Consider the following 24,502-nt stretch of genomic DNA (forward strand, 5'->3'; position numbering starts at 1 on the left):
AAACTGAATGACCCGGCCGAAACGCCCTCTGGCGATGCGTGCAGGGCTGGGGGGTAGCGGGACGGTGGGGCTGGGGGTGCCGGGGGTCTGACCGCCAGAGGGCGGCATCGACGTGGAGGCAGAGCTGCTTGCGGGAGGTGGTCCAGATTGAGGTGGGCCGGCTTGAGGCGGTCCACGGAGATACGATCCGGAGTACCGCCGACGTCCACGGTGAAATGTTTGTCCCCGGTCTCCAGCACGTGGAAGGGCCCGTCGTACGGGGGCCGCAGTGGTGCACGGAGGGCGTCGTGCCGGACAAAAACATACTCCGCCGTGCGAAGCTCCGTGGCGACGTGGGAGGACGGGCAACCGTGGTGTGCCGTCGGCACCGGGGCGAACCTCTTGGCGGTCTCCTGCAGGGCGGAGCGCTGTTGTGCCGTGGACCAAGGAGCCGTGGAGTCGGGGATAAATTCGCCTGGTACCCGCAGCGGTTGTCCGAAGACCAGCTCCGCCGAGGACGCGTGCAGGTCGTCCTTGGGCGCCGTCCTGAGGCCCAGCAGGACCCAGGGGAGCCTATCGGCCCAGCTGCCGTCGTGGAGGCTGGCCCGGAGCACGGCCTTCATTGAGCAATGAAAGCGCTCGCACAGGCCGTTGGCCTGGGGGTGGTAGGCCGTGGTGCGGTGCAGCTTGACGCCGAGCCCTTGTGCCACCGCTCCCCAGAGCTCCGAGGTGAACTGGGGGCCGCGGTCGGACAAGATGTCCGAGGGGGCACCGAACCAGGCAACCCACGTGGCGATGAAGGCTTGCGCGATGTCAGCCGCAGCCGTCGCCGCCAATGGCACGGCCTCCGGCCACCGGGTGGTGCGGTCCACCATGGTGAGGAGGTGGGTGAAACCCCGCGAGGGGGGCAGAGGTCCCACCAAGTCAACGTGGACGTGGTCGAACCGATGCTCGGGCACCGTAAACGGGGCCAACGGGGCCTGGGTGTGGCGGTGGACCTTTGCGCGCTGGCACGCGAGGCACGTCCTGGCCCAGTCACGGACGTTCTTCCTGAGGCCATGCCAGACGAACTTCACCGCGACGAGCTTCTGGGAGGCCTTCGTGCCTGGGTGGGACAGGCCGTGGATGGTGTCAAAAAACCGGGCGCTGCCAACCCGCGGGCACGATGGGGCGAGGCCGGCCGAGGGAGACATCGCACAAGAGGGCAGTGCCCGCGACGTCGAACGGCACCTCGGTGACTCGGAGGCCTGGACGTCGGGGTCGGCGGTCTGGTCCTCCGCCATCCGGGCATAGTCAATCCCGAGGTGGACCGCGTGTGTGACGAACCGGGAAAGGCAATCCGCCACTGGGTTGTCCTTACCCGCGACGTGACGGATGTCCGTCGTGTACTCGGACACGGCAGAGAGGTGACGTTGCTGCCGGGATGACCATGGCTCGGCGACCTTGGCCATCGCGAAAACAAGGGGCTTGTGATCGACGAAAGCCGTGAATGGGTGGCCCTCGAGCAGATGGCGGAAGTGTCGGACCGCCAAGTGGAGCCCGAGCAGCTCGTGGTCGAAGGTGCTGTAGCGGCGTTCGTGCGGGCGAAGCTGCCGGCTAAAAAACGCCAGCGGCTGCAAAGCACCACTCACCCACTGCTCGTGCACCGCGCCCACCGCGTAGTCCGACGCGTCGGTGGTGAGGGCGATTGGTGCATCGGGCGCCAGGTGCGCCAGCATGGTGGCGTTGGCCAAGGCCAGCTTTGTGCCCGCAAACGCTGCGGCCATCGGCTCCGTCCAGGCGATGTCACCTTTGCCCGGCTTCCCCCGGAGGGCCTCGTGCAGGGGGCGCAGGAGCTGGGCGACGCGGGGCACGCAGCGGTGATAAAAATTCACCATGCCCAGGAATTCCTGGAGCCCCTTGATCGTGCGGGGGCGCGGGAAACTCCGGACCGCCTCCACCTTGGCCGGTAAAGGGATGGCCCCGTGCCTGGTGATGCGGTGCCCCAAGTAGTCGATGGCGGTGATGCCAAAACGGCACTTCGTGGGGTTGATTATCAGGCCATGCTGGCCCATGCGTTCGAAGAGCATGCGGAGGTGGAGCAGGTGCTCCTCCCGGGATGCACTCGCGACTAGGATGTCGTCCAGGTAGATGTAGATGAAAGGTAAGTCGCGCAAGACGCTGTCGCTGAGCCGCTGGAACGCTTGGGCCGCATTTTCCAACCCAAAAGGCATCCGCAGGAACTCAAAGAGGCCGAAAGGGGTGATGACGGCCGTCTTTGGTATGTCGTCCAGTTGTACGGGGACCTGGTGGTAGCCCCGGATGAGGTCCACCTTGGAGAAAACGGTCGTGTTTGCCAACCGGGTGGAAAAGTCCTGAATATGCGGGACCGGGTAGCGGTCGGGGTGGTGGCGTCGTTGAGCCGGTGGTAGTCACCGCACGGCCGCCATCCACCGCCGGGCTTGGGCACAATGTGCAGAGGAGAGGCCCATGCGCTGTTGAAGCGCCGTACGATGCCCAGCCGCTCCAGTGTGGCGAACGCCGCTTTCGCCACGGCGAGCTTCGTGGGGTCAAGGCGGCGCGCCCGGGCGTAGACTGGTGGTCCGACGGTGGGGATATAGTGCTCCACCCTGTGTTTGACGGCCACCGCTGAAAAGGTGGGCCGCGTGAGTGCCGGGAAACTGGCGAGGAGGCGGGTAAACTCGTCCGCTGCCGGAAGCGTACAGACTAACCTCGCCGGGACGGAACCATTCAGCAAGCCGCTTGGCAAGCCGCTCGGTGAGCCGCTCAGCAAGCTGCTCAATGAGCCGCTCAGCGAACAAGCGAGCGAGCTGAAGGCTTCGGCCTGGACGAGACGTCGACGCTTAACGTCCACCAACAGCCCATGCGCATAAAGGAAGTCCGCACCGAGCAAGGCCATTGGCACGCTGGCGGTGACGAAAGACCATTGGAAGCGCTGCCCTCCGAACCGCAGTGAGAAGCAACGCTTCCCGAATGTGCGGATGGGTGTTCCGTTGGCGGCAAGCAAGGTGGGGCCCCGGCCCGCGGCTTGCTTGTCGGACGCGGAGGCAGGGAGGACGCTTACCTGCGCTCCCGTGTCGCACAGAAAACTACGACCAGACGATGTGTCTGTGATGAACAGGAGGCTGCCGGAATGGCCGACGCTCATGGCCACAAGTGAGCGCCGACCCGGTCGTTTCCCGACCCGTCAAAAGAACACAGCGTGTGGCACGTTCTAGCCTTGCGGCCGAACCTGGCATGATAGTAGCACCAGGTTTGCGGTGGTGGCGGCCGCGACGGCCGTGCCGGCGGCGGTGGTGGTGGCGGCGGCGGTAGTGGGCAGGGCGTAGCAGCGGCCACGAGGAAAGCAGGGGGCACTGTAGCCTCCGCACCAGGATCCACTACGGCAGCACTGTACACCGACCACGTGTCGCAGGCCGCGAAAAATTTGTCGGCCTCTCCGGCCAGGGCGCGGGGTTCCGTTAATTGCGAACCGGCCAGTGCGAGCCGCACTTGCACAGGTAGCTGGCAGAGGAAAAGCGCTCGGAACAGGAAATCCGGACGCTGGTCTCCAAGAAGGGACAGCATAAAATCCATCCGAACGGACGGTCGTGTGTCGCCGAGGGCGGAAAGGTCCAGGAGGCGGTCGGCGCGTTTGACCTCCGTGAGCCCGAACGTGGCGAGGAGGAGACGTTTGAGCGCCGCGTACTTGTGGTCGCCCGGCGGGCGCCGAAGGATGGACACGACGCCTGCGGCAGTGCCGCGCCCGAGGGCGGCGACCACGTGGTAGTACATGGTCTCGTCCACCGTGATGCCCCGGAGCTGGAATTGAGCTTCGGCCTGCACAAACCAAACGTCGGCTTGCGCTTCCCAGAACTCCGGGAGTTTGACGGCGACAGCGTTGGTAGCCATGGCGCGTTCAGGGGTCAGCTATGGCTGAACCGGTCGGGGTCACCAGTGTGGTGCTGTGCACACACGATTCGTTTGCCAAGAAGGTAGGCCACAACGCGTTGTACAAACTGAAACGCTTTATTAACAGCTCACACGTAAGCACTGGGCGGGCTCGACTATCGAGCCCGCATATATGTCCCGAGGCCACGCCTTGCCCCCGGGCGTGGCCGGTCGGCCGAAAGGTGGGGCATGTCCTCAGTTCCACCTTGCGGCTCGTGATGCCTTCGCTCCGGGCGTGGCCCGAGCCGCGCTTCCACGCCCGGACACTCGCCCACCCACTGGTGCGCGGAATTATTGCCCATTGACAATGTGTCCGCCACATATATATGTATATGTATATATATATATATATATATATATATATATATATATATATATACATACATACATATCTATATATATATATATATATATATATATATATATATATATATATATATATATATATATATATATATATATATATATATATATATGTATACATACATATATATATTTATATATATATATATATATATATATATATATATATATGTATGTATATATATATATATATATATATATATATATATATATATATATATATATATATAGATATATATATATGTATATATATATATATATATATAATATATTGTTACGGTCCGCGGATTGGATGTTATTTACCGAGCGGAGGTAACCGCGGCCGAACAGTTGTTCCCCGTTTCTTCCCGACTAACCCGATTCACCCAGACGTTGGCAAAATCGCGCTATGCCAAATCAATGATAGAAAGGACACGACGACTGGGAAAGATGAAACGACGCAAGGGGGGTACAGTTCTCAAGACCTCCGGAGGAGGGTATAATTACAGTGGTGGAGAAAAGGGGGTAGATTACAAGGCAGAGTGAGGTAAAGACACAGAAGAGATGGGCACTTAAATACAGTCTTATCTATACCCTGACAGACCACGGACAAACGGACAAGGTAGACTCACACGGGGATTGATGGCCGGAATGGACAGGTAGGTCGCTGGCACAAGGTGCACCTTGGCTCGGGGACAGGATAAAGCACGGTTCAAGATGCAGGGAGGTCTCACAGCGCTCAGAAGTGGTCTTGCTTGCTCCAAGCTCGGCGCGCATCTCTGACGTCACCTCTCTCTCACTGCGCATGCTCAGCGGGGAGTGACACACCCTCGGCTGGTTGGTTCCGCCCCAACTGGGGCCGGTCCGCCGCTTCCATTGGGTGCGGGGGTTACCGGGCTCCGCCCTTGACGAGGAGCCGACAGGGAGCCCCTGTTTGGTAACCCCGTCGAGCACATGTCCGATGGCGGCTCGTTGGGAAGGCCTGGTGTCCTCCCACCACTCCTACCAAGCCGGAGTGAGGACGCGCACTCCCTGCGCTCGTTGTTGTTGTTGTTGTTGTTGTTGAAGAGAACTGTGAGGAAGAGCTGCGGGGAGGTATTGGGAGGTCCTAAACTTCCTAACGGTGCCATACAATCACATTCTGGTGCAACGAAGGGTCAGAATTAATGGAAACGAAACCTTAACTGACATAGACTAAGAATAACTAGCAAGATGTCCTATCGTTGTCTACCTGAGATGCGGTGGACCTGGATGCGACATTTAATGGGGGAAATAGGGGGAGGTCGGGTCTACAGAGTGTTGTTTACAGAAAATGGGACTAGGGAATGGGGGATTTGGGAGAGTTGGGAAGTATTGAGGAAATATTTACAAGCGGATATGGATGGATGCAAATCCCATATCCGCAACACGGCACCCTTCTCGACCTCAGGGCGTCCCGACCCGATAAATTTTTACCTACTTTAGTGTGGCACTCAGATTTAGTTCCCTCTACTATTAACTCAACCCTGAGTGCGACAGTTTTACAGATGTTCACAAATGAGTAAATATGTCCCCCTGCGACATTGCACCCTTCTCCTAACAGAAACACACCCACAGGATAACCGAATCGCGGAAAGCATCCTCAAACTAAACATACAGCCGGTAGGGAGCATCATTTATACAAGACTACACTGATATTTACACTACGATCCAGGACCTGTTCTTTGAGGAACACATGCAGATGTTATGCATAGGGAGAGCACGCATGCCAGCATCGATACACCAACCCACGAGTGCCCTGTGGCCCTATGGCCTTTAATAATGTGCAGAGCACCCCTTCCAAGCACCAAAAGCACCACCCCATTATGCACAGTCAGCACCATCCGGTGCACCAATAAAGTGTTCAATAAAAAAATGCACAATCAAGTGTCCATGGTCACCGGTGGTGTCGCAGCCGGCCGATGTTCTGCCGCTGGTCTTGCCTTCATGGAGTGCACTTGGCCTTCTGGCTTCTTTAGAAATAAGGAAAGGCGCCAACCACGTCCATTTCTTAATTGTGGCCGTCAGGGGGGCCAACTAAAAGTGGTTCACCTGTATGGCATAGGTGCCACGTTGACCCAGAGGTCCATCAATGGGTGGTGCTTGACCGCAAAAGAACTGCGGTCCATTGTGGGCGGCCACAAAAATTGCGGTCCATATGGTGTATCGATCCAGGCAGCAAGCAGCGGAAGTACAGCCCCACAACTGCGGAGCCAGCACCTCTCTCTCCTCTCTCTCTGCCCCAAAGCCAGATCCTCGGAGGTGGGAGACAAAAGAAGACAGGTGAGTAAGGTGGTAAGGGCGCAAAAGTGCATGCAATATAAGGTAATGCACACTGGGGGCACATGGGAACCAGGTGAGACAGGTACGTTCCTACCGTACCCCCCCCCCCCACCAGGTAACCTACATTGCCCCTCCCTTACCCCTTACTGTATCCACAAAACACAGCACTACCCATAAACATCTACTTTACACATCAACAAACGTCCCTACTGTCTTCCCCGTTCCTCCCATAAACCAAATTCGTCTTCTCTCCCCCCTAACCAATCAAATTTGCCATTTCCAACTCTCATCAAAATTTGCCATCTCCAACTCAACATCACAATTTGCCATCACCAATTCATCATCAGTCCCTCCTAAGGAGGGAGAGATGGAATCACCCCAATGTCTCATCCACGTCGTGATGCGTCTCACAAATCCAAACAGCAATTCTCACTTCCTGCAACACAAAACAAAGAAAACACAGGTGTGGAGTCATCATCATCACCTCAGGTAAGTGGCTGCGTATGGTGCGACAGGTTCATCAATCCTAACTATTTCCTAAATGACTTTAACAACGTTACATTACCCGGGGTCTTTCTCCTGCCAAACCATTGGCCCTCATTACTCTATGTGGTTCGAAGAACCAAAATCCCATTGACCATCTGTGGTGCACACCATCAATTTGGGTCTCACTCCCCGATTCAACACTCGGTGCTCCCGCACAATTTCGGTGGCTGGGTCGTGTGACGCTCCCAGCTGGTCCACCCACCTGCACACCTCCACCACTGTTGTTGCCTACCGAGCTCACCTGCTCCTCACCCTAACCTAACTAACTGGGGAAGGCCCTCTCGCACTCTCACCCCCTCGGTGCCCTCTCTGGCACGGGCTGCCCGATCCACACCCGGGATCCTCAGGCACCCACTGACACTAACGGCTCCCAGAGCCCACCTGCGGCCTCACCTGGCCGGCATCTAACAGTGGCGGAGTGCCCAACCATTCACACTCATACTAACAGGCCACACGACCAGCCAATTTCACCACACCAATGCACCCATCCACAATACCATTCTGCAACCGCACCACAAATGCCAATATCCAACCACAATTTACCTATACCTTCTAACTATTCTTTAAACTACCCTCCCCGGGTACTCGTGAAAAGGGTCCACTCTTCCCCCATCCACACCTTCGCACCACGCACACCTCTCCGTACCACTTACTCCAACTCTCTCCACACCACTCATTCTCTGCTCCATATATTCCACACACCTGTACTTGCACACCTGTGCTCTCATACTTGGTGCCGCCTGCACCCTTCTCTCCCCCAAGCGCATTCGCGCTGATCCACAACACTCACTACTCACCATGACACTCATCCGCAATGCTCTCTCATTCATCACTTGTACACTCACACACACCTCGGAGCATTGCCTCACCAATGCCTCATTTGAAGCTGCTCACCAGCACTTCCATTCACACTGCATCATCTGCTCTGTCTACTCCCTTCTAAAACTCGCGCTCCTCCGTCTTCCCTTACACTCAGCGCTCCCACGTCATTATCAAACACTAAGCTACTACGTCCCCACTACAGGTACCAAGTCTCCTACTTAAATCTTCTCCTACTAACCTACTCCTACTAACCTACTCCTACTAATCTACTCCTACTCCTAAGTCTCCTACTAACCTTCTAGTTTCCTGGGGGCTGGCGGGGGGGGGGGGGGGGGGGTGTCTGGGGTCGGCTAACCCGCTCCCCCCTGGGCGGAGTTAAGGACCTCAACCGCCGGGGATCATCCCGGCACGTGGCTCGACAGTGCCGCGCCAAGTGACCCAGACGGTTGCAAGTATAGCACCTCACCTGATAAGGTGCTTGTCTCCGGAATTCCAAATTTCCCCCCCTGAAGGTCCGAATTGGATTACCCGCTCGTGGTCCACCGCGGGCCACCTCCGGGGCCACCTGCCATGGTCCAGGTCCCGCCAGGCGCTGGTCCACCAGCCTCCGGACCATGCCCGCCAGGTCAGGACTCACGTCGGGGGCGGACCCCTAAGGGGTCCTCCCTCCATCGGGGGTCCCACCTGGCGGACCGCCACTGCGTGACGCTCGCTCCCCCGGGCCAGGGGCCTCGCTGCTTCCCAACGGGCTGCAGCGTCAGCCACCTGGCTCAGAGTCTGCGGGCACCACATGGCGAGCTGTTGCCAGAGCTCAATATCCGGGAGGGCCTGGATAAAATGGTCCAGCGCCAGGCTTTCCCGGGAATCCGCTGCCATGTTAGCATGTGCGATCCCCACTGCGCGGCGAATGTCGTGGGCAAGTTCCCCGATGGCTTCCTGGGGCTTGCGTTTTCGCAGCGCGAGCTGAGCTTTAACAAGCTCGCTCTGCTGTTCAATGCCGAATCGATTAATTAGGGCGTCGCGGAGGGCTGGCAGGGTGAGAGCACCTGGTGGTTATGCCGTCAGCACCTCCGCCGCGGCGCCGCGCAACGCGGCCACCAGGTGTACTCCACCTTCGTCCTCACCCCACCCGTTGCCCTTACACACACAGTCAAACTGCGCCAGGTACGCTCGTAGATCACTCTTGCCGTCATACGGCGCGAGTGGGACCTTGTGGGACCACCTCGTATGCGAGTCGTTGCCCGCCTGCCGGACCCCGTGCGTCGCCCCTTGCGGGGTCAGCGCGGGGCCGAACCGGCCGGGCTCCCACAGTACATTACCCCCAGGGGGGCTCCCGTGCCTCCCCTGTCCCTCTAAAAACTACCCCTGTTGGTGTCGATGCATGGGTCACGCTTCCGCAACCCGCTACCCATTCCATACCACCACAACCTTGCTCACTCACACCTCGCACCTCTCCTATCACCGGACCCTCTCGCTCGCACCCTCGTTCCATACACTCCGGACCAGCCATACACCTCACTCTTGGCCTCTCACGAACATCCGGGTCCATCTCGACCCCCAAGTTTATTAAACCACCTGGCGCATCATACGCACGACCATATTGGTCACCACTTACACCGGGTCCTCTTTCTCTTTGCTTCTCCTCCATCACTTGCGAATCCCTCATCCGGTTAATGAGCACATCATCACGATCCGAACACAGACTTTGGACCAATTCTTTTACTTCCTCTTTTATCTCTTTCTTATCCTCTCTCCGTCACTTCTTAATTTCGCTCACCCCTTCTTCCACTTCTTCTAATTTCTGCTTCACCTCCTTCATCTCCTCGTGCGCCCCCTTAAGTTCTTCCTCTAACTCCACCTTATTTTTTTCTATGTGCTCCCGCACCTCCCGCTCATTAACCTCCATCACCTCTACCACCTTGTTCATTTTCCTCGTCAGGTCCTCATGTACCGTCTGACACTCTTTTTTAATTACCCCTACGTCCTTTTTCATCTCCTTCTGTGTCGATTTTAAACCCTCTATTACCGCTGTGTTCTTCTTTACCTGGTCCCCCAACTCCTTTTGTCCCACTGTCAGCTGTTCTACTCCCAGCGTCAACTCCTCTATACCACCTTGCAATTTTACAGTCCCTTTTCTCACCTCCTTCTCCATGCGCTCCTCACAGTGCCTCACCTCCTCGCGCACTCCTCCGACCTCCTCACTCACACCTCTTCTGATCTCCCCTCCCATCACTTGCATCTCCTGCCCAGATGCCACCCTCATCTGCTCCATTTCCTCCCTGTGAGCATCCAATTTAGTTTCTACCCCCATTCTGACCCCCTCTATCTGCTGCCCCATTTGTTTAACTTCCCTTTCCGCTTGGTCCCTCATGTCCCTCAATTTGCCTTCCATACTGTTTTCTAACCCCTCTAACCCCTTTTTCATCCCATCCATTTGATTCTCTTGAGCGGCCATTCTGTTTTCTACCCCCGTTAACCCCTCCTGTATTTCCCCTAATCTATTGTCTAATCCCTCAAATTTGTTGTCTAGTCCCTCAAATTTGTTTCCTAATCCCTCTATTCTACTCCCTAACCCTCCGATCTGGGCCCCCATGTCCTCCCTCAATTTCTCGCTATTGGACCCCATGTCCTCCCTCAATTTCTCGCTATTCTGGGCCAACAGGGCCCCTATTTGCGCCATGAGGACTTGCATGTCCATCGGCGGCACGGGTACAGCTACGGCAATCCCCTGCGCGGCGCCGACCTGTTGTTCGCGCTCCTCTTCCCCATGCCTAGCGCCGCCATTTTGCGAACCTGCCGCCCTCACTGCTTCGCTCTCCTCATGTCCCTCAATTTGGCCCTGGATCGACCCTGCCTCACTCTCCTCTACCGGAACCCAGCCGTCTTGATCTCCCATAGCGCGACTTTCAAAATTCGGGTTTTTGTAAAACAAAAGCAATTTCGGTACTTTGTAATTTCGACCAAATTTTGTCTAGCTGTTTTAAAAATTTGGTTCGGGCCTCGTATCTCACTCCCTGACACCAGTTGTTATGGTCCGCGGATTGGATGTTATTTACCGAGCGGAGGTAACCGCGGCCGAACAGTTGTTCCCCGTTTCTTCCCGACTCACCCGATTCACCCAGACGTTGGCCAATCGCGCTATGCTAAATCAATGATAGAAAGGACACGACGACTGGGAAAGATGAAACGACGCAAGGGGGGTACAGTTCTCAAAACCTCCGGAGGAGGGTATAATTACAGTGGTGGAGAAAAGGGGGTAGATTACAAGGCAGAGTGAGGTAAAGACACAGAAGAGATGGGCACTTAAATACAGTCTTATCTATTCCCAGACAGACCACGGACAAACGGACAAGGTAGACTCACACGGGGATTGATGGCAGGAATGGACAGGTAGGTCGCTGGCACAAGGTGCACCTTGGCTCGGGGACAGGATAAAGCACGGTTCAAGATGCAGGGAGGTCTCACAGCGCTCGGAGGTGGTCTTGCTTGCTCCAAGCTCGACGCGCATCTCTGACGTCACCTCTCTCTCACTGCGCATGCTCAGCGGGGAGTGACACGCCCTCGGCTGGTTGGTTCCGCCCCAACTGGGGCCGGTCCGCCGCTTCCATTGGGTGCGGGGGTTACCGGGCTCCGCCCTTGACGAGGAGCCGACAGGGAGCCCCTGTTTGGTAACCCCGTCGAGCACATGTCCGATGGCGGCTCGTTGGGAAGGCCTGGTGTCCTCCCACCACTCCTACCAAGCCGGAGTGAGGACGCGCACTCCCTGCGCTCGTTGTTGTTGTTGTTGTTGTTGAAGAGAACTGTGAGGAAGAGCTGCGGGGAGGTATTGGGAGGTCCTAAACTTCCTAACGGTGCCATACAATCACATTCTGGTGCAACGAAGGGTCAGAATTAATGGAAACGAAACCTTAACTGACATAGACTAAGAATAACTAGCAAGATGTCCTATCGTTGTCTACCTGAGATGCGGTGGACCTGGATGCGACATTTAATGGGGGAAATAGGGGGAGGTCGGGTCTACAGAGTGTTGTTTACAGAAAATGGGACTAGGGAATGGGGGATTGGGGAGAGTTGGGAAGTATTGAGGAAATAGGGGAATATTTACAAGCGGATATGGATGGATGCAAATCGCATATCCGCAACAATATATATATATATATATATATATATATATATATATATATATATGTATATATATATATATATATATATATATATATATATATATATATATATGTATATATATATATATGTATATATATATATATATATATATATATATATATATATATATATATATATATATAAATATATATATATATATATATATATATATATATATCGGGATTTAAATTTAATACAAAAATTCATCCAGACGTATATTCTCTTTCAAACATTCAAACCGACAGAAGTAGTTATTTATCACAGCATCTGTTGAATTTTCACCCTTTTACTCAACTCCGTTTCGCTGTTATTTCGTGGAGCAAAAGGTCAACTGAGCTTTATAGATATTTAGATCATGCTCCTGTATATCGTTTTTTTGCCGTATCTCTCAATGGTGAAGAATCACTTTAAAAATTATTGTATCCGAATCTGGATCCGGATCTTCACCAACATCTAATTATTCTATCCTTCTCACACACCCAACCTTTCCACCAATTTTTGTTCTCAATCCATCCACAACTTTTTGAGATATCCTGTCCACAAACACAGACAGACAGGTGTGAAAACATAACCTCCATCTACCTCTGGTGCTTGAGGTAAAATTTTACAGCCAGAGGTTTGAAGTGGCAAGCGTTTTACTTGACTTGACGTTTTTTTATCACATCGTTTTTGAAAATAAAATTACAAATTGACATTCAAGACAATGTTAAGGTGATAAAGTAAACAATGTATCCTTCAACTGTTTCATTGGAGTATGTGATTGAGTGCTTAAAGTCAATTAGACAGTTAGACACCCAAACGCAAAATGGTTTTCTGAAAACATTGAAAATTATTAATCTAATATGAAGGCTTTTTTTTTTTTTTTTTGCCAATTTGTGTGTTGCCAAAAGCCCTAGTGTGTCGATTATCGATTTTGCCAATTTTTTTATTTATCTATGCGTATGCAGCCCGTGGCTGCTTGGTGCATCATTTTCCAGAGGTACTGCTGTGCCGCTAATGCAATTCCCCCTTACCAGCTAGCTGCTGCTCATTTTGCCAACATTGGAAGGATGACAGGGTGAATCAACCCACCTGGTGTTCATTCAATGGCACAACTGGGGCTTGAACTCAAGACTGAAACAAGCCACCTTAACCGTTAAGACAACACCAGTCTTCATTTTACCCATGACGTCACACGAACTCACCTTGATCCAAACGTCAGTTTTACATAGAGAACAGTGCATATCAAGCTTGGATTCCGATATTGATTCCACCATCATTAGCAACTCTAAATGTTCTCAGTATGTCGAAACTGATGAGTGGGATTGTGTAGAAACTGTTGGAGACAAAATTAGTGATGGAAACACTTTCAGGGGAATTATGGAGCCTTATCGTTTCGAGCCTTGTGCGAGCAATTCAGACGGATATGGTGTTAGTGAAGATGGCGATGTTATGTTCGTAGTAAAGATGAAAACGCCTGTCCCGATGTCCCTGCTCTCAAATGCTGTACTTGTGTGCTTCCCCCTCTCTCCCCATCTTGTCTCCCACTCCCTTTATTTTGTCTTTTAATAATAATAATAATAATTCATTTATTTTGTATAGCGCTTTTCCAGAAGCCCAACATTAATGTTAGCTCTTACACGAGCCTCGATCTTGCACACACACAAAAAAGAGATTGATTGGTAGGTTTTGTTTTTCTGTTCAATTGCCTGTTTATCAGGGATTTTGTATTAATTGATAAATCAGTTCTTTTACTCCAGAAGAAACATGGCGCAGGCACGACACAGCACATGTTTGTATTTTTGTATTCCTTCAGCACATAGAGTATTCCTTTGTATTCCGTCATGTTTGGCAGGCAGCAGCCTCTTCCCTCTCTGCAGACCTGGACAATATCACAAACTGGTCAAACAAGTGGATCATCTCTTTCAATCCTGACAAATCTCACACTCTCACTTTGTCTCTCCGGAAAGACCGTCTGGAAAACCCTCCCATCTACTTTCTGAACATTCCTCTCCAAGAAGTTCTGTCACTCAAGCTTTTGGGTCTCACTATCTGCCACGATCTTTCCTGGGAAAACCACATTTCCAAGCTGGCCTCCAAAGCCAGTCACCGACTGGGCATCCTCCGTCGTTTGAAGTCCTTCCTTGGCACTTCTGAGCTCCTCACCACATACAAAGCTTTCATCTGCAGCTCAATGGAATACTGTTCCCCCCTCTGGCCGGTGCTCCTGCCTCACACCTAGCTCGGCTTCATGCTGTTGAAACCAAAGAATTCAGAATCATTGGAATCCCCCACGATGAAGCTGATTCTGAGGGCCTTTCTCTCTCTCACTGCAGGCAGGATGGTGGTCTTTCTGTCTTCTACCGACTCCTCTCCGGCCTTGCTCCCCCAGTTCTGTCTGTGCTTTGCCCCCCAAATATTCCTTCAGGTCGCACAAGATCTGCCAGCAAACCTCTTCTGGTGAAACTGCCAAAATCAAGACTCTCTGCTCACCTTCACTCTTTCATTCCTCTTTTCTCCTGCCTCTGGAACAAACTCCCTCACTCTCTTCAAACCCACTCATCCCTCCAGGTCTTTAAAACAGCTGTTCACCACCATATCTTGTCTTCCCACATCCAAAACCTTGATCTTTTCTACCCCCATTAATTCACCCCAAATCCGCCTCTTTAAATCCCCATCTTCTTTCCTGAAATTCCTAGAAGTGTTCATTTGCATTATACCGTGTACCCCTCCCTCCTCCCCCAGCCCTCCCCCTTCATTGCATGTTTTATGTGTCTGTGCATATTTTCATGTTCAATGTGTTAGCTCTTACACGAGTCTCGATTCTGGATACAAAAAAAACAACAAAAAACCCCCTGTTTGTATTCCGTCCAGCTCGAACACGATTGACAGAGATCTAGCAAGAGCATGCCACATGGCCTTTGGTTAACAAAGCAGTATGTTACAGTGTTTGTGGGTATTGTTATGTAGGGTGACGGTTGATGGGGATTGCACAGGGGTGGGGATGGGATGGTGGTGGATATTGTGGGGGTGATGGTTAAAAGGGGATTGTGGAGGATGGTGGAGTGGCGCAGGTGTGGGGTGGTCATGGGCATTGTTCGCTAGGGTGATGGTTAATGATGGATTTTGGAGGGGGAAGTGGTGCTGGATGGTCTTACAGTTTTGAGTGACGGCTGTTTCTTCCGCTTAATCATGAGGGTGTCAACCTCTCTCAATTGTGGCAGATAACGAAAAGACCTGACTATCTCTGTTGTTTCGTAACGGTGCTCTGTAAAATGTTCCGAGCACAAACGCGAACATTTTGTAGGCCCGATCGACACTTGGGGATTCCGACAAACCTCGTCCAATTTCTGGAAACCCTCAGATCTTTCAGCCATTGCTGTAGCATGAAACTGTCTTGGTTTATATTACTACAACCACCAAGGCATCGACCCGGCAAATGAGTCGTACATTTGAGTTGAATCGTACCGCGATGCAACTCGTAAACAATATGGAAGTATCAGTCGACTTCATGGTGTGAGGTCTCGGCTATTTGTGGAGAAGATTTCGACTTTTAATTGCAAAATTACCAACTTTATAAATTGCAAGTTTGAAAAAAGACACATCATATCTATTTTGTAGGGTATCAAGGGATAGATTAGAGTCGAGGTGGTCTGAGGGTTTGGGTTCCCCTTTAATCCACTTGGCGAGCGCTCCACAAGCTTCGATCTCCACAGGATTACATGCCAATACCATTGCTCAGTTTTCCGTGGGAACATCCTCGGAGTTAGGAAGGCACATAAATTAGAGGATTAGAATGAGTAAAGCAATGGGACAAGTGAACTACAACCTCACTTCAAGAAAGAATTGAAAAAAGTTCAAGAGAAAATTGAAAAATGTTTTCAGTGGCGACAAAGAAGCTCATATGCTGGACATCCTTCATCAGCTTATGTCTCCACCAGCTCGAGATCCATCACCTGGAGAGACCACATTCCCAGTGAGGATATGTTGGCACAGAGTGGACTATGGCGCCTGAGTGTTATCGTGACAGAGAGATGTCTGAGTTTGGCAGATCATGCCCTACGACTATCCCAGAAGCGACCTGAAAGATTCACCATTTAATGTATTCCACCTGGTAGGAAGATAAAGAGAGGAAGGCCAAAAAAGGTTGAAGAGTACCTTCAAAGAAGCCTTTGATGATAGGAAACCATCATGGAGCAGAGCGAAAGAGCTCGCTTGGAACCAAATTCAATGGAAACGATTTTATGCGCTATGTCAGTGTCCCAAGTGGGACAAGAGGAAATAATGAACGAAGAGAAAATGCATCAGCAGCTGTAAACTTCAGATTCAATGGTTTATTTTCTGTTTTTTCTACAACCTTTAAAATGTTTATTTATTTCGATTGAATCATGTATTTAAACACTGTGGAACACAAATCGCAAAGTTTGCATTTCCAAAAACCTCCTGTTCAGCTGTACTTGGGCAAAATTTCACACACTGTCTCAACCAATCAAATTTCCCATGCGCTTTGAAGGCGGAGTAACAGTGGGATTCTGAAAAAGATGGCAGCGCCGAGCGATGCAACGCCGAGGAAATAAAATATCAGACAGAGTAAGTTTTGATGATCTCGTTGGGCACAAACAGCCATAAATGTATTTTATTTCAGGGCCACGAATACTGTACAGTGCTTAGTCATGTATGTGTCATATGGTTGTGTATGCATCAAAACCCATGCCATTTGTCATCCCACATACACCAGCAGACTAATAATGTCCCTCTTCCTCTTTGTGCTCCGTCTCAGAGACGCTGGAACTGGAACATTGTGTTTGCATGGAGATCACACCACCATCATCTGTCAATCTCTCTGTGTCCCAACCAACAACCACAACCACCGCCATTGTGAACGGACGGGCCGAGTTCCACTGTGACGTCTCCATGAAGAGCAGTTACACAGATAATCACATCGTGGACATTGCAGATGATCCCATCGTGTACTGGTACAAACACTGTCCCAACAGCTTCACAAGGAAAACAGTTTTCTCTGGAAAATCTGCATCAGAGGAATACATTAACCGTGCGAATCAAACTGTTCATGAAATACAAGAACATTCGAACCTGAGAAGAAGAAGATTCACTCTGGAGATTTTCCAGCTCAACCTGAACGACTCTGGAGATTATTTCTGTGTTATCAAGATCAGAACGAGTCAAGGAACATATGCAGATTGTGGTGGAGGAACCAGGCTGGAGGTGGTTGGTAAGTTATGTGGGGTTAACCTGGGATGTGGATTCGCTGAATATACTCAGCTGGAATATACTTCAATTAAAATGACTTATAAATACATCTTTATATTTGTGATTTTAAAGAATACAGTACGAGAAGTAGCTCTGCTTTTTTATGGCATAGCCCATAAGGCAAAGCCATCTAGAACAGTTTGGATGTATGTATGTATGTATGTATGTATGTATGTATGTATGTATGTATGTATGTATGTATGCATGCATGTCCCTAACAAACGTACACCAATCAGAGCTGAGGATATGGTCACATGACAGGAGTGATGTGATGTGATTACATCTGTGATGTCATTACGGCATACGACAGCTGACTCCACACACCGCCAATGTGATTTCTATGCCGATCAGGCCAAACTTATCGTCGAACCTGTCATATATCACAATCGCCATGCTCTATCTTTACGTTTTTCATTCAGTGTGAAACACAAACAAACCGATTGTTAAAATGACCAAATATCAAAAACGTGTCTTCAAAAGACACATTACATATAGGCCTTACGCTTCATGCCTTCATGCTTCACCTTCAAGCCGCTTCGGATAAATTAGCCCAGGTTTCCTAATACAGTAGTACCGTTTTCGTAATCTTACTATAATTCACCAAATATCCGTCCGTCTGTCTGTCTGTCTGTCCATCCGTCTGTCTGTCCGTTCGAAGGTACCGCAAAAACGGCTGAACCGATCGCAACAATATTTTGGGTGGGTAATCCTGGGACCCCTGGGAGTAAAATGGGCTATATTGTTTTTCCAATTTCAGCTTTGGCCTCCAGCATTTTCAGGTTTGGACTCCCGCATAACGTTATTTTCCCGGGTGCCGCACAAACGGCTGCACCGATCGGACTCAGTAACCCCGGCCAAAGACCTTTTATAAGGATATGGGTTGAATCCCTGCTTGAGAGAATACCAATCCCCTCCCCGCCATCACGGTCGTCTCTCCAACTCACAATCCCACGAGATATGCGGAAAGGATGACCAAAACCAATTATCTTCTTTTTGATTTGTATATAAACATCATTAAAAGTAAATAATGGCCTCGGCCAAAGTTCAAATGACGTGAGTTTAATCTCTACATGAGAGAATTCCACATAGCTACTTGGGTGGTGTATACACTAACAGATCGCTGTCTCCATCGATCTTGCAAAGGCCGTAACACCTATTGGCTCAAAATCCTTTAAACTGTTGACTTGGTAGTTTTTACAATGAAGGAAACATTAATGTTGTTAAAAGTTTATTTGTGATTAATTTGTGATTGGAGTTATGTTGTTTGGAATTATGTTGTCTAAACGTGAAGTTATGTTGTCTAAACGTGAACTTTGCGATCACCATATGCAGATTCGCCATGGACCCACGATCGATGTTTCTATACGTGAACGTAACCGTTTGTTTGCGAGCGGATACGTTTTTCATGGAAGTCCTTCACGAACTTGCTGTCCATGTCTGACGTGCGACTGAGGGTGCTACAGGAATGTGGAATTTATTGGTTTCATGCTTTAGCATTCACCGTATCTGCATTGCCTGTTTGCTTCTGGCCTCCCACCTGTGCGTCGCATGGGTATCTCACTAGTAATAATAATAACATTAATAAGAAAGAGCAATCAGAGATTGTGGACCCTCACCAGATTTGTTTTTGGTGGGTTTTAAGGCTTTTGTGTTAAAACCAATATGGCGGCTGAACCACGTGAGCGATGACGTCATCATTGTTATTTTTTTTATCCACGAATTAATTTATCCCGAGATGACGCTCAATAAATTTAATCTTGATCAGATGAAGTTTTGCACTTGTTGAATTATGACGTAATAATGGAGGTGCCTATGACATCATCATTAACATATTTTATTCCCTGTGGAGAGTTCTTTACAATGAGCCATGTCTCAATTTTTTCTAAGCAGCGCTTTTGGAGATATAGAGGTGCAAACAGTCCCTACTGCAGTTTAACACTAAACTCGGGGTGTGTTCATTTACCAAACTGCTAGCTAGTGATTGCCAAGCCAGCTGTTCCTCATCAATGGTTCCAAATGGGATGCTTGCTTGAATGGTTAAACCACTTGACTTCGCTCTACAGGAAAATTGTTACTGAACACACCCCCGACGTTCTTGAGGCCCAAGCCTCAATCTACTGTAATCTATATACCCCAGAAAGGATAATAATATGACCCTTCCTGCCGTTCCCATTGGGAGTGGGTATACTAGTATATAAAAGTAGCTGTGCGTGCATCTGTGTGACCTTTTGTGCATGTGTGCGAGTTCCAGACCCATTTTCACCTTTAGATCCCTTGACACCTGAAGACCGTTTAAACCCCCCAAGACACCATAAGACCCTTATGACCCCGAAGACCCTTGAGACCTCCAAAACCTCTACGATCCACAATGCTTTAAAACCCCCCACGAACCCCAAGGCCCTTAAGAACTCCAAAGCCCTTAAGAACCACAAGGCCCCAAAGACCCCCAAGACCCCTTAAAACCCAAACATGCCAAGACCCCTAAGATGACACCCAATAACCTTAAGACACCTAAGAACCTGAAGACCCCCAAGAACTAACACCTCACTTCTAATTTCTTGAGGTTGGTCATGTGGATCTTCATCTCTGCTTATTTCCTCAAAGATAAGTTCTCCCAGTCGTTTTATCAATTTTTACTGTTTATTTTGCTGTCTCTGTGTTTGCAGTATGCTTCAAGTTCGGTTTTGTTTGAAAATTTGTGCCAATTTGTGAGTATTTGTTGGACTTCTCGTACCGGGTTTTTGAGGCCTACATTTTCTTAGTTTGAGTCCATGATTGTTTTTTTTATTGTCTTGTCTCCCTACTACCTACAGCCATTTTATTCTCTCCAAATCCCCTTATTTCTCTTTCAAATCTTCCCAATTATAACCGCTTTTTAGTGTCTTAAAATATATAAAAATAATCAAAATAAATAAATAATCGATTCCTTATTACCTCCAAATCTTTCCCTCCCTTGACTTCCTCTTATTCCTCTTCCATCCCCTCCTCAATTTTTGCCGTAGCCACTCTGCATTCCCACTCTGATCGCGAAGTTATTCACCATGCAGCTCAACGTTTTTTTCTTCAGCCTTTTTTCTTTACCCTCCTTCTGTCAAATGTTCAAAAACAAAAAAATAAAAATAAAAAGGTAATTGGTCCCACCGTACCAACCATCGACTTATATATACCTCCACTACTTATCCAAATGGTCCTCACTGTGCCTTTCAAAATGTTTGAACTTCCTCTTCCTCCCGTGTTGAATTTTCTATTCTACCCGTGTAATTCACTCTTAGTCCTGTTCAAAAATTTGCTTTCAAATAAATCCTTCAGTCATTCCAACACTTACAGCTCTTCCTTTCTCTAAACTTGCCTCTATATCACCACCACCCCCCCCCCCCCCCTCTAACGTCTTCAAACATATCTCTGACTTGAACGTCTCAAGAACCCCAGCTTGTATTGGATGTTTTGTATTTCATTAATCATTCATTTTGGACACCTTCAGTGTCAAACCCTTCCCTGTCTATTCCCTCCTCTACCTTCACTTGCCTGTATCCTTCAAGCCCTATCCCTACCAGCATCCCACTTCATGTCCCCTCCCTCTACTCCCTCCTACCCCCATTCCATCACTACCTTCCCCCTCCTCCCCACCCGACCCCGATCACCATCCAACCTTCCACCTCACCCCTCTCCAAAGCTGCCTCCTCTCCCTTCTCCATCAAATCTCCCCTCACCCTTTCTTTTCAAAGTTGCACCCTCACACATCCACAAAGCTGCTTTTCCCCCCTGCCTGATGTCTTCAAATGCATTCCTCCACCTCCTCCAATCTTCTACTTCAATCTGCACCACCTCAAATTACTCCTCACTGCACCTCATCCCATCACCACCTAGCCTTTTGTCCTCCTTCTCCTTATCCTGGGTGTGGGTACCTCTCACACCTGCCATGGAACCTCAGCAAAGGACTTCTGCGACTCACTGGGACTGACTCAATCTGTCAATTTCCTGACCCAGATCTCAGTGAAAGGTACATCATCACTTCTAGACTTGGTTATGACAAACTTCCCTGCAACTGTCTGCTGTTCTTCTTCTGCTCCAATCGGTTCATCTGATCATTTCCTTGTTAAAGTGGACATCTCTCTGGCCATTTTCATAGAGCCTCCTCAGCGTCGACGAGTCTGGCATTTCACTCAGGCCGACTGACAGGGTCGTCAAGCAGCCATGAAACTTTTAATCTTGTCTCCCATTTCTACTGCTTCTGACATCAACTCATACTGGAAATTCTTCCAAAGACATTTTCTCTCTCCCATGACAGAGCAAATTGAGATTCACCCAATCTCGTCTTCAGATAACAGATTTATCCCATCATGTCTTCAGTTGTCATGTCCTTCCTCCCGTCCTTGGTACACTAAAGCCTGCGGTGAGGCAATTGCCCTGAAACAACTTGTTTTTGCCCGAATTGAAGGCAAATCCAACTGAAGACAATCTTAGTTCCTGCCACAAAGCTCGGAACAAGTTTGTGTCTACCCTCATGGGAGCCAGGAAACAATAACTCTCGACTCTGAAGACTAAACTCTCAAACGTGTCTCCCTCCTCCAAATCCTGGTGGCGTCTGATCAAATCTGTTTCTGGTGTTTGTTCCCCGTCCATCCCCTCCCTTACGTCAAACGGCTACACAGCTGACTCCTCAAAATCTTGTTTCCCAAACCCATCGCTGTCTGTACCCACCTTACCCAGTCATACCCGGCTGCCCCTGGACTCTGTGTCCGTCCCTCCTGACAAAGTGGAGAAGTTTCCGTCAAACCTCAACTCTGATTCTGCAAATGGACCAGACGGCATCGTTCCACTGGTCCTAAAATCCTGCTCTTCCGCTCTTTCACACCCTCTCTCTATTCTCTTCACCCTCTCTTTTGCTCAAGGTCATCTGCCATCAGCTTGGAAATCAGCCAACATCACTACTTTACACAAAAAAGGTGCAAAAACAGATCCTTCCAACTACAGACCAATCAGCCTGCTCCCAATCATCAGTAAGGTTATGGAATCCATCATCACTTCTGATATTAAATCCTTCCTCTTCTCCAATGGCTTGATCTCCGATCATCAATTTGGATTCAGACCAGGTCATTCTATTCTGGACATGCTGCTTCTGCTGTCTCAACAATGGATGGAGGTCCTCAATGTCAAAGAGGAAATTAGAGCTGTCTCCCTTGACATATCTCGTGTCTTTAATATGGTCTGACACCCCGCCCTGCTCACAAAACTCTCCTCTTATGGTATCCATGGAAATCTCCACTCATGGCTCGTGGACTTCCTCTCCTGTCTTAGTCAACGTGTGGCTTTAAATGGAATTCTCTCGTCTCCCCTTCCTGTCCTGGCTGGAATTCCTCATGGCAGTGTTCTGGGCCCTGCGTTTTTTCTGGTCTTCATTAATGATTTTTCTGACTCCCTGGAAAATCCTCTCCATCTGTTCGCTGATTATTTCACTCCCTGCCGCTCCATATCTCAACCCTCAGATCGGCAGGCAGCAGCCTCTTCACTCTCTGCAGAGCTGCATAAAATCACAGAATGGGCAAACAAGTGAAACTTGTTTTTCAATCCTGACAAATATCACACTCTCACGATGTCACTCTGAAAATCTACTTTCTCAACAATCTCTCAAAGAAGTTCTGTCACTCAAGCTTTTGGGTCTCACCTTCTGCCATGATCTTTCATGGGAAAACCATATTTCCAAGCTGGCCTCCAAAGCCAGTTGCCGACTGGGCATCCTCTGTCGTGCGAAGTCCTTCCTCTGCACTACTGAGATTCTGACCACATGCAAAGCTTTCATCCGCAGCTTGATCGAGTACTGCTCTCCCCTCTCTCTGGGCTGGTGCTCCTGCCTCACACCTACTCGGTTTCACGCTGTAGAAACGAAAGCTTTCAGAATCATTGGAATCTTCCATGATGAAACTGATTCTGAGGGCCTTGCACTCACTCACCGCAGGCAGGTTGGTGTTCTTTTTGTCTTCTACAGACTCCATTCCGGCCTTGCACCCCCTGCTCTGTCTCTGTCTGTGCTCTGTTCCCCAAATATTCCTTCAGGACGCACACGATCTATCAGCAATCCTATTCTGGTGAAACTGACAAAATCAAGACTCTCTGCTCACCTTCACTATTTCATTACTTTTTTTCCCGCCCCTGGAACAAACTCCCACACTCTCTTCCATCCCACTCCTCCCTCCAGGTGTTCAAAACATTTGTTCACCACCATCTATTATCTTCCCCCATCCAATACCTTGATCTTTTCTATCCCCGTTAAAACACCCCGAATCCACGTCTTTCAAATTCCGTTTCTTTCCTGAAAATCCTAGTAGTGTCCATCTTATTTGTCCTGTGTACCCCACCCCAGCCGTTTATCTTCCACATATGCCCCTGTTCCCTGCAGTTATTGTGCTTTCCTCTCTCTCCCCCTTCTTATCTCCCGCTTCCTCTATTATATGGTCTATGTGCTAGCTGATACACGAGCCTCGACTTAGTACACAAAAAAGAAAAATTTAAAGGAAATACTGTGGACATAATGTTAATAATGTATGATCGATATATATATAAAACACAGTTTGTGTGTGTGTGTGTGTGTGTGTGTGTGTGTGTGTGTGTGTGTGTAATGTTACCGATAGACTCCTAAACGGAGAGGCTTACGTGCTTGATATTTGACATAGACATGGCCATTGTGCCTGGGACGAACATGGCCGAACTCAAAATATTTGACGATCCATATTTTTTATTCATATTTACCTCAGCGCATTTCAGCGAAGTACCTGCTAATCTCAGCCGGTTCCAGAGCAGCTCGCTGATTCGCTCAGAGCGATCACGTGATGTTCCATTCCCGCCGCCAGACTGATTCGGTCAGAGCGATCACGTGATGTTCCATCCCGTCACACGTTTTTTCACCTTTTATGCGATCGTGTTTTGTATCGATTTTGTGCGATATGAATTAAATGTCTTTGAAACAGCTGTGAAACGTCTTTCCAAAACCCTTCCATAACCGATTGGAGCAGTTTATTGCCGCACAAAACGAGATCCGCGAAGCGAGTTGGTCGAGTCGTGCTGACCAAGATGGCGACACGGCGGCTTCACTTTTCACGGAGTACGAGCGTTCTATATATTTTCAATTCAGTGCGCCTGTGATTTTTGGCATAGACATGACCATTGGGCC

The 24,502-nt window shown here is 49.7% G+C and overlaps 2 protein-coding genes across 4 annotated transcripts in view; one reads left to right on the top strand and one right to left on the bottom strand.

Moving 5' to 3' along the window:
* Positions 1–24,502, bottom strand: part of LOC137423441 (uncharacterized) — a 419,740-nt gene that overhangs the window by 215,622 nt on the left and 179,616 nt on the right. The window lies entirely within an intron of this gene.
* The window catches only part of LOC137423418 (uncharacterized), a 65,733-nt gene that overhangs the window by 27,171 nt on the left and 14,060 nt on the right, over positions 1–24,502 (top strand). For all 3 annotated transcript variants that reach the window (XM_068110568.2, XM_068110587.2, XM_068110578.2), the window contains exon 5: positions 16,844–17,296. In XM_068110568.2, the coding sequence (XP_067966669.2) occupies positions 16,844–17,296 (453 nt within the window). The remainder of the gene's footprint in view (positions 1–16,843; positions 17,297–24,502) is intronic.

The sequence above is a fragment of the Myxine glutinosa genome, chromosome 1 (assembly GCF_964187855.1).
Source record: "Myxine glutinosa chromosome 1, kmMyxGlut1.1, whole genome shotgun sequence".
In the NCBI taxonomy this organism is placed as follows: domain Eukaryota; kingdom Metazoa; phylum Chordata; class Myxini; order Myxiniformes; family Myxinidae; genus Myxine; species Myxine glutinosa.